The sequence below is a fragment of the Somniosus microcephalus genome, chromosome 12 (genome assembly GCF_052327205.1).
Source record: "Somniosus microcephalus isolate GS21.2 chromosome 12, FLI_Smic_1.0, whole genome shotgun sequence".
In the NCBI taxonomy this organism is placed as follows: Eukaryota; Metazoa; Chordata; class Chondrichthyes; order Squaliformes; family Somniosidae; genus Somniosus; species Somniosus microcephalus.
Genome location: NC_140998.1, coordinates 209,945,621 through 209,957,888, shown reverse-complemented (window position 1 = coordinate 209,957,888; position 12,268 = coordinate 209,945,621). Strand labels below are relative to the sequence as shown.

General features: G+C 49.4%; 1 protein-coding gene across 1 annotated transcript in view; it reads right to left on the bottom strand.

Moving 5' to 3' along the window:
* Positions 1-12,268, bottom strand: part of LOC147109995 (serine protease 1-like) — a 64,785-nt gene that overhangs the window by 33,939 nt on the left and 18,578 nt on the right. The window contains exon 3 of the mRNA XM_086003989.1: positions 4,698-4,957. Within this exon, the coding sequence (XP_085860115.1) occupies positions 4,698-4,957 (260 nt within the window). The remainder of the gene's footprint in view (positions 1-4,697; positions 4,958-12,268) is intronic.

The following is a 12,268-nucleotide window of genomic DNA, read 5'->3' as shown; positions in this document are numbered from 1 at the left end:
CTTTCACACACTTGCACACTCACACATGCACACACACTCACACACTCACACCTACACACACTCACACCTACACACACTCACATGCACACACACACACCTAAACTCTGTCACACTCTCACACACACATTCACACTCACACACCCACACACACACTCACGCACACACTCACACCTACACACACTCACACTCACCCACATCCTGTCACACACACACACTCTCTCACTCACACACACTCACACACACTCACACACTCACACACACACTCACACACACACACTTACATACACTCACACTCTCACTCACACTCACACCTACACTCACACTCACAATCACACACTCACACACACACCTACACACTCACACCTACACACACTCACATACACACACACCTAAACACTGTCACACTCTCTCACACACACATTCACACTCACACCCACACTCACACTCACACACACTCTCACACTCTCACAAGCACACACACTCACACCTACACACACTCACACTCACACACACTCTGTCACACACACACACTCACACACACACACTCTCTCACACACACACACACTCACACACACTCACACACTTGCACACCTACGCACACACACACACTCACACTCACTCACTCACACACATTCACTCACACACACACTCACTCACTCGCACACACACACTCACACACACACACTCACACTCACACTCACTAATACATGTACACATACACAATCACACACACTCAGACACAGTCACGTACACACACTCACTCTCACACACACACAGACTCACACTCTCACACACACACTCACACTCTCTCACACACAGATTCACACACTCTCACACACACACTCAACACACTCTCTCACACACATTCACACTCACACACCCACACACACACACACTCACAGTCTCACAAGCACACACACTCACACCTACACACACTCACACTCACCCACATCCTGTCACACACACACTCTCTCACTCACACACATTCATACACACTCACACACTCACACCTACACTCACACTCACACACTTACATACACTCACACTCTCACTCACTCACACCTACACTCACACTCACAATCACACACTCTCACCTACACACACTCACACCTACACACACACCTAAACACTGTCACACTCTCACACACACATTCACACACACACACACACACACACTCACACACACTCTCACAAGCACACACACTCACACCTACACACTCACACCTACACACACTCACACTCACACACACTCTGTCACACACACACTCACACACACACACTCTCTCACACACACACACTCACACACTTGCACACCTACACACACACACTCACACACTCACACTCACACACACATTCACTCACACACCTCACTCACTCGCACACACACACTCATACACACCCTCACACACACCCTCACACTCACACACACACACTCACACTCACACTCTCACACTCACACTCTCACACTCATACATATACACATACACAATCACACACACTCAGACACAGTCACGTACACACACTCACTCTCACACACACACAGACTCACACTTTCACACACACACTCACACTCTCTCACACACAGATTCACACACTCTCACACACACACTCACACACACTCTCTCTCACACACACACACACTCACTCACACTCACACACACACTCACATCTACACACATACACCCTCACACACACAGTCACACCTACACACACACTCTCACACACACACCCACACCTACACACTGTCACATTCTCACACACACACTCACACTCACACACATACACACCTACACACACACTTACACTCACACACACACTCACACACAGTCACACATGCTCACACACAATCACACTCACACACACACACTCACTCACACACACACACTCACACTCTCAGAAACTCACACTCCCACTCACTCACACACACACACTCACACTCACGCTCTCACACACATGCACACTCACACATGCACACACACTCACACCTACACACTCACACCTACACACACTCATACACACACACACACCTAAACACTGTCACACTCTCACACACACACACACACTCTCACACCCTCACAAGCACACACACTCATACCTACACACTCACACCTACACAGACTCACACTCACATACACTCACACACACTCTGTCACTCACACACACACACATACACTCACACTCACAAACACACACTCACACACACTCACACACACACACCTACACACACTCACACTCACACATACACACCTACACACTCTCACTCACTCACACACATTCTCTCACACACACTCACACTCACACACACACTCACTCACACACACTCATACATGTACACATACACAATCACACACACTCAGACACAGTCACTTACACACAAACTCTCACACACACACTCACACACACACTCACACTCTCTCACATACAGACTCACACTCTCTCACACACACACACAATCACACACACTCACACCTACACACACACTCACACACACACACATACTCACATCTACACACATACACCCTCACACAAAGTCACACCTACACACATACACCATCACACACACAGTCACAATTACAGACACACACACATACTCACTCGCACTCACACACTCACACTCACACTCTCACACACACATTCACACTCACACACCCACACACACACACTCACACTCACACACATTCTGACACTCACACAAGCACACACAATCACACCTACACACTCACACCTACACACACTCACACTCACACACACATGCACACCTACACACACTCACACTCTCACTCACACCTACACTCACACTCACACACTCACGCTCATACACACACTCTCACACACACTCACACACACTCACACACTCTCACACACACACTTTCACACACACAAACTCTCACACACACTCTCACACACACTCACACGCACCCTCACACTCACACACACTCACTCACTCGCACACTCACACACACACTCACACTCACACACACCCTCACACACACCCTCACACTCACATACACACACACACTCACTCACACACACTCACTCACACACACACACTCACTCACACACACACACACACTCACACTCACACACTCTCTCACACACACACTCTCACACACACTCACACACTCACACTCACACACACTCTCTCACACAAACACTCTCACACACACACTCTCACACACACACAGACACACACACTCACACGCACCCTCACACTCACACACACACTCACTCACAAACACTCACTCACACACATTCACTCACACACACACTCACACTCACTCGCACACTAACACACACTCACACTCACACACACTCACTCACACACACACTCACACACACACACACTCACACACACACGCACACTCTCACTCACACACTCACTTAGTCGCACCTACACTCGCACTCTCACACACACACTCACACACACACACTCACACACACACTCACTCACACTCATTCACACACACACACACACACACATACACTCACACTCTCACTCACACACTCAGTCACACCTACACTCACACTCACACACACTCACTCACACACACTCACTCACACTCACACACACACATACACACTCACTCACACTCACACGCACACGCACACACACACTCACAATCACACACACTCACAATCACACTCACACCCACCCACACCCACACACTCACACACACTCACACACATACCCACACACTCACACACACACTCACACTCACACACACTCACACTCACACTCACACACACTCACACTCACACACACTCACACTCACACACACTCACACTCACACTCACACTCACAATCACACTCACAATCACACTCACAATCACACTCACACAATCACACTCACAATCACACACACTCACTCACACACACACCCACTCACACACACTCACTCACACACATACCCACACACTCACAATCACACTCACACCCACACACACTCACTCACACACACACCCACACACTCACACACACTCACACACATACCCACACACTCACAATCACACTCACACACACTCACTCACACACTCACTCACAATCACACTCACACTCGCACTCACACTCACAATCACACTCACAATCACACTCACAATCACACTCACAATCACACTCACACTCACACACAATCACACTCACAATCACACACACTCACAATCACACTCACACCCACACACACTCACTCACACACACACCCACTCACTCACATACCCACACACTCACAATCACACTCACACACACTCACTCACACACACACCCACTCACACACACTCACACACATACCCACACACTCACACACACTCACTCACACACTCACACACACACACTCACAATCACACTCACACTCACACTCACAATCACACTCACAATCACACTCACAATCACACTCACAATCACACTCACACTCACAATCACACTCACAATCACACTCACACTCACAATCACACTCACACTCACACTCACACTCACACTCACAATCACACTCACAATCACACTCACACTCACAATCACACTCACACACACTCACACACACACTCACAATCACACTCACACACTCACACTCACACACACTCACACTCACACACACTCACACTCACACAAGTTACAGCTCCCCTAGCACTGACAATGAAATCCGACTGAGCTTCCTTGTGATCCGAGTTGTCCTTTTTCCGCCTTGAGTGGGGCCCACACTTACCCCCGTCAAGCACAGTATTGCCCCAGCCCGCGACGAGGCATTGGGTGCCATTGGTGGCACAGGAGGTGGGCAGGCGGACAGGCTGGACCTGCTGGTTGAGCCGGACAGGCGGGGCCACTTTCAGCAGCATGATGTCGTTGTCGGTGGTTCTGTAGCTGTAGCCGGGGTGGCGGATGGATTTGATCACCCGTGGACGCTGTCTGGTGCCCTCGTTCACAGACAGGTCGTGTGCACCGATCCACACGCTCAATAGCCTGGGCCTGCAATGTGAACACAGATCGACACTGTGAAGAACATGGGAACAGGAGGAGGCCATTCGGCCCCTCCAGCCTGTTCCACCATTACATAACATTACATCGGATATACGGCACAGAAACAGGCCATTCGGCCCAACCAGTCCATGCCGGTGTTTATGCTCCACTCGAGCCTCCTCCCGTCTTTCCTCATCTCAATCTATCAGCGTAACCCTCCATTCCCTTCTCGCTCCTGTGCTTGTCCAGCCTCCCCTTAAATGTATCGATACTATTCGCTTCAACCACTCCCTGTGGTAGCAAGTTCCACATTCTCACCACTCTCTGGGTAAAGAAGTTTCTCCTGAATTCCCTATTGGATTTCTTGGTGACTATCTTACATATGTACATACGAACATACGAATTCGGAGCAGGAGTCGGCCACTCGGGTTGTAGGGGCTGGAGGATGTTACAGAGATAGGGAGAGTTGTAGGGGCTGGAGGAGGTTACAGAGATAGGGAGAGTTGTAGAGACTGGAGGAGGTTACAGAGATAGGGAGGGTTGTAGGGGCTGGAGGAGGTTACAGAGATAGGGAGGGTTGTAGGGGCTGGAGGAGGTTACAGAGATAGGGAGGGTTGTAGGGGCTGGAGGATGTTACAGAGATAGGGAGAGTTGTAGAGACTGGAGGAGGTTACAGAGATAGGGAGGGTTGTAGGGGCTGGAGGAGGTTACAGAGATAGGGAGGGTTGTAGTGGCTGGAGGAGGTTACAGAGATAGGGAGGGTTGTAGGGGCTGGAGGATGTTGCAACGATAGGGAGGGTTGTAGGGGCTGGAGGATGTTACAACGATAGGGAGGGTTGTAGGGGCTGGAGGAGGTTACAGAGATAGGGAGGGTTGTAGAGGCTGGAGGAGGTTACAGAGATAGGGAGGATTGTAGGGGCTGGAGGAGGTTACAGAGATAGGGAGGGTTGTAGTGGCTGGAGGAGGTTACAGAGATAGGGAGGGTTGTAGGGGCTGGAGGAGGTTACAGAGATAGGGAGGGTTGTAGGGGGCTGGAGTAGGATACAGAGATAGGAAGGGGGTCGAGGAAGCCACGGAGGGATTTGAACACTAGGATGAGAATTTTAAAATCGAGGCATTGCCGGACCGGGAGCCAATGTAGGTTAGCGAGCGACAGGTGGGGTGATGGGTGAACGGGACTCGGTGCGAGTTAGGACACGAGGCAGCAGAGATTTGGATGACCTCAAGTTACGTAGGGTGGGCGGTAGGTGGTCAGCCAGGAGTGCGCTGGAATAGCCAAGTCTGGAGGTGACAGAGACATGGGTGAGGGTTTCAGCAGCGGATGAGCTGAGGGAAGGGACGGAGACGGGCGATGTTACGGTGGTGGAAGTGTGCGGTCTCGGTGATGGAGCGGATATGAAGTGTGCGGTCTCGGTGATGGAGCGGATATGAAGTGGGTGGTCTCGGTGATGGAGCGGATATGAAGTGTGCGGTCTCGGTGATGGAGCGGATATGAAGTGGGTGGTCTCAGTGATGGAGCGGATATGAAGTGTGCGGTCTCGGTGATGGAGCGGATATGAAGTGGGTGGTCTCAGTGATGGAGCGGATATGAAGTGGGTGGTCTCGGTGATGGAGCGGATATGAAGTGGGTGGTCTCGGTGATGGAGCGGATATGAAGTGTGCGGTCTCGGTGATGGAGCGGATATGAAGTGGGTGGTCTCGGTGATGGAGCGGATATGAAGTGGGTGGTCTCGGTGATGGAGCGGATATGAAGTGGGTGGTCTCGGTGATGGAGCGGATATGAAGTGTGCGGTCTCGGTGATGGAGCGGATATGAAGTGGGTGGTCTCGGTGATGGAGCGGATATGAAGTGGGTGGTCTCAGTGATGGAGCGGATATGAAGTGGGTGGTCTCGGTGATGGAGCGGATATGAAGTGTGCGGTCTCGGTGATGGAGCGGATATGTGGGTGGAAGCTCATCTCGGTCAAATACAAGACCAAGGAACCGAATCATCTGGTTCAGCCTCAGCCTGTGACCAGGGAGAGGGTTGGAGGCGGCGGCTAGGGAACGGAGTTTGTGGCGGTGACCGGAGACAATGGCTTGGGTCTTCCCGATATTTCACTGGAGGAAATTCCTGCTCAGCCAGTACTGGATGTCGGACAAGCAGCCTGACAAATCAGAGGCAGTGGAGGGGTTGAGGGAGGTGGTGGTGAGTGTTGGACTGCTTTCTCGTCCTGTTGCTCGAAACGCCAGGTTACACACACACTCAGTTGCAGTGATGCAGGGTCAGGTCTTTATTCAACCCTGATACTCTCTGATGTAAGAAAATACTCGGCACTTGCTCTGAGTATTAAACAAGGCTTTAATCAACTGTTTTACAACATGGAGGTCTAGTTGTGTCCTTCACTAGTTCCTGTTAAAGAATGTCCTGAGCAAGCTGGGCCCATGCCCGAGTATTTATACTCTCCCTGGACAGCGCCACCCGCAGGCCGCCCAGTATCATTTCATAAGTCATTCCCGCATGAATGGCAAGATTCATGTCACTGTCCACAACCAGTATGAGTGCACAAGTCTTCTCATACTACACAATACCAGTACGTGAGCGAGCTGCTGAGACACACACTTCATGGTTCCAATATGAGCTACTAAACAGCCATTCACTCACAATCTTTTAAGAACATAAGAATTAGGTGCAGGAGTCGGCCATTCGGCCCCTCGAGCCTGCTCCACCATTCAATAAGACCATGGCTGATCTTCGACCTCAACTCCACTTTCCTGCACTATCCCCCCATCCCTTGATTCCCTGAGTATCTAAAAATCTATCGATCTCAGTCTTGAATTTACTCAACGACTCAGCATTCACAGCCCTCTGGGGCAGAGAATTCCAAAGATTCACCGCCCTCCGAGTGAAGAAATTCCTCCTCATCTCAGTCCTAAATGACTGACCCCTTATCCTGAGACTGTGACCCCTGGTTCTAGACTCCCCAGCCAGGGGGAAACAGCCCCTCAGCATCTACCCTGTCAATTATACCAAATTTCACCTTTGTTCACTACATTCTATGCATACCACCAATAAATCATAGAGCATCAAAGAAAGAAACAAATGACAACAGACCTAAACCAACAGGCACTTAACGCTTCTAACCATTTCCACACCATGGTTATATTGCCGTCATAGTCTAAACACAAGTGACCAAGCTGACATATTCCAGATCATTATGGATCCGGCTGAATCACTCTTGCACATTGTACTGTTTTACTTTCCTGTGAAGATATCCCTGCGTGAAAATCCCCTTACCCAATTTACAACCCGTGCCGTTTTAACTTTTAACTCATCGGGTGCTGGTCTCGCAGGCTGAACATCTGAGGGACCCAGTGTAGGCATACACAGGGTCTTAATTTTTAATTTTGGTACATATTAAAATACTTTTACGATAGCAAAATACTGCAGATGTTGGAAATCCGAAATAACAACAGAAAATGCTGGAAAATGCTGGAAAAACTCAGCAAGTCAGGCAACATCCGTGGAGAGTTAAAATACTTTGCCTGGCCGAAGTGTTCTTTCGAAGTGAAATAAAGTTGTAACAGACGGTCTTTCACTGATAAGCGGACATGGAATGTGCTTTACTAAAAGGCAGCAAATGTGCTTTCAAAAGGAACTGTTAGATTTGGAGGCTGCTTTGTGATGGAGGTATTTCAAGAGCTGGGTTTCGGATAAGCAGATACTGGACAGAACAAACGGTTGTGACTGCAGGGGGTAGTCATAGACGACAGAGATAAACAAACCCCCTTAGATTTGCGGACTGTGGGCAGGATTTTCATTGTGCCATGGAGTCGGGATTGGAGGCGTGCAGGGGTCCCGACACCATCCCGCCCCCAACCCGCCTCCATGCCAGTTTCAAAGGAGGCGGGTACCCGCCCCGCACTGGGAATTGCGTACCCGAGGCGGGAAGTGATTAGTGCCACTTAACTGCCTGTTAACAGGTAGTTAACAGGCAGTTTTTAGCGTAATCCCTATTTTGAAGCTTGAAGTGTGGGATTCCCGACGGCTCCAAACCACGCCAAGTTAGAGGAGTCGGGCCGTCGGGTTGAAGGATTTGGAGGGGTCGAGATGTCGGTGTTCAGGTGAGTGATGGGTGCATGAGTGCAAAGGTAAGTGTGTTTGGTGTGTCTAAAGTGATTAAAGAAGTGTAAATTACCTTTTCTTACCTTTTCAGCCTTCCTTCCTTTAGGTCCCGGGAGTCCGTCATCTCACCGGCACAGAAAGCAGAATGGCTGTGAACTGTCAAAAGTGACAGCCAGCAGCTTTCTGTGCAGGAGAGATTTCTAACTAAGTCTATGGAGAAGGACTCAGGTTAGAAGTAAGACTGTCAGTGTTTGACAGCTTCAAACAGCTTTCAAACGCTGATATTTCATCTGTCAAAATCTCTTGACAGATGAAATTTCAGTCTGTGACGTCACCTGTTGCCGGGTGGCCCTTAACTGGCCTGCTGAACCCGCTGGGCGGGCTCAACAAGGTCAATCAAGTTAAAATTGCATGGATTGGCCGCATCTCGATGGAGGCGGGACTACAACCCCGAAAGTTGCAGACCCGCCTCCTCAATGAAAATCAGCTTTGTGTCTACAACAAAACAGGCTACAGAATTGTAGAGCGATTTTTGGTGGCTAAAGGGGAGGAGTCAGACCTTTGAAGTTTTGAAATGCAGGACACGGCGTAACACGTCAAATGTGACCGAGTGGTTTTCTGCCATTTTTGTAAACTTTTATGAGTGAATGAATGATTTGGGGCTTTGATAAAGGCAGCCAACGGATAGCCGCACAGAATGTGCGAGTGTGAAAGTTTGACAGCACAAACAATTCAGGCCGAACATTAAAGGAACACCTCTCGCACTCTCTGAATGATTGATTGACTGAGAAAGGTGAGGGAAACTGTATAAAAGACAAAGACTAAAAATATCAGCACTGCAGTCGGAAGGCAGAGAGCTGAAGTCGGAAGGAAGTGACCTACAATCAGCGCCGGACTGATCATCCGCGGGTGTTGTACGTACGAATTCTTGTAATATTTTTGGTGTACGGCTCGAATAGTGGCTGGGGTTCTGAATCTGTCTTAGGAACAATGAAAAGTTAACGGCAGAACCCATGTGTCTGGTGTTAATTTCTCATAAGTCTCAAGTCCGAACTCTATAAACATAGAAACATAGAAGATAGGAGCAGGAGTCGGCCATTCGGCCCCTCGAGCCTGCTCCACCATTCAATGAGATCATGGCTGATCATCCAAATTCAGTACCCTGTGATGTAAGAAAAAGGAGACTTACCATCAAGTAACTTTAAAGTAAGCTTTAAGTAACTTATAAACACACTATATACACAAGAGAGGTCTTTACCATGCCTCTGGTAGAAGCCTCTTACAATACTGAACAGACCAGTATTTATACCAGTCCAGCAGGAAGTGACATATGACAGGAAGTGAGGTATGTACACAGTTCATAGTTCATAGTTCATAGTTCACAGGAAGTGATGACATAACTTCCCGGAAGTTATCATTTTTATCACATTCTTCCCTCCTGCAGGATTAGGAGGCTGTGGTCTACCTTTTGGTCCGCAGCCGCCGAACAAGGAAGAGTCGCACCCGTTTGGATTCCCGTCGTAGAGGGCCGCTGGTCCGCTTACATGCGGTTGGCCATTGGTCAGAGTCTGTGTGGCCTGGATTGCCCTGTGAAGGGTCGGGGAGATCATGGCTTCGAGTACGAGCCCCAATAGGTTCAAAGTCGGACTGCCTCTGTTCAGAGGGAGGTGCAGAGCTGGTCTGTGGTGGATCAGTACTTTCATGCGCGGTACGGGGAGGGTCGCAACCTTGAGCACGGGGTTCTACCGGCACCAAGCTAGTTGGTGTCCGATTAGGATCCTGGAGAGGGGTACCCGATAGGTCCCAAGAGTTTCCTGGTGAAATGCCATCACCCGATGTCCCACTAGGTCCTGGTGGGCAGGGAGCCAGATCCCGTAATGATACGGTAGATTCTCGGCCGTCGGAATATCGTATGTTTGCATAGGTGGGGTTGGCATCGGTTAGTTCGACCTCGTCTACAAGAGGGTCATTTTTAGACGTCCGAACGTATCTTCGGAGTAATACAGGTCCAGGAGTAGTTAGCCATGACGGGAGTGATGTCCCATGAGATGAGCGACGCTGGAATCCAAAGAACCGCTCATGAGGTGTAGTATTTGTGGCTGTAGAAAGCAGGGACCGTATAGAGTGCAATGCATCCGGAAGCACTGTTTCCCATTGCTGGTCTGGTAGGCCCTGAGATCTTAAAGCGAGACGTACGGAATTCCAGATGATACCGTTATACCTCTCTACCTGCCCATTTCCGATGGGATGGTATGGTGTTGTTTTGCTTGTAGCAATTCCCCGTTCTGAGAGGTAGTCCTTGAGTTCCCTTGACATAAAGGATGGACCCCGATCTGAGTGAATATAAGCCGGCATGCCACAGAGAGAAAATACCTGCTCAAGGCAGCAGATTACTGTGGACGCCAGCATATTGGAGCAGGGGAAGGCAAACGGAAAACGTGAATATTCGTCGATCATAGTGAGCAAATATGTGTTCCGAGTTGAAGAGGGCACTGGGCCCTTAAAATCGATGCTAAGTCGTTGCATCGGTTGGGTTGCATGTATGAGTATACCATCTGAGGGGCGGAAGAACTGAGGTTTTAATTCCGCACAAAGCCGGCATTCTGAGCATATTTTCTTTACATCTCCAGTGGAAAAAGGGAGATTCCGTGATCGTACGAAATGTAGCATGCGCGTAACGCCAGGATGACACAAACCATTGTGGACATCCATGAGAGTGGAGGATGACATAGTGGAGCAGAATGCCCGTGTGAGGGTGTCCGGGGCCACATTCTCCTTGCCAGGCCGATAGAGAATGGTATAACCAAAAGAGGCCAGTTCCATCCTCCAAAGTTGTATTTTATTATTCTTAATTTTGGTTCGTTTTCGATTATCGAGCATGAAGGCGACTGATCGTTGGTCCGTGATCAATGTAAAGTGCTGGCGAGCTAGAAAATGGTTCCACTTCCGTACTGCCTCTATGATGGCTGTGGCTTCTTTCTCAACCGGAGGATAATGTAGCTCGGCACCTTGTAAGGTCCTGGACATAAATGCTACAGGACGACCTTCCTGATTCAGAGTAGCCGAGATCGCCACCTCCGAGGCATCACATTCAACCACGAAAGGGAGATTCTCATCAATGGAGTGAAGAGCCGCTTTCTCCAACTGTTTTTTGAGAAGGTTAAAGGCTGCAACAGCTGCTGTTCCCAGTGGAAATGATCTAGCATGCAGCAAGGG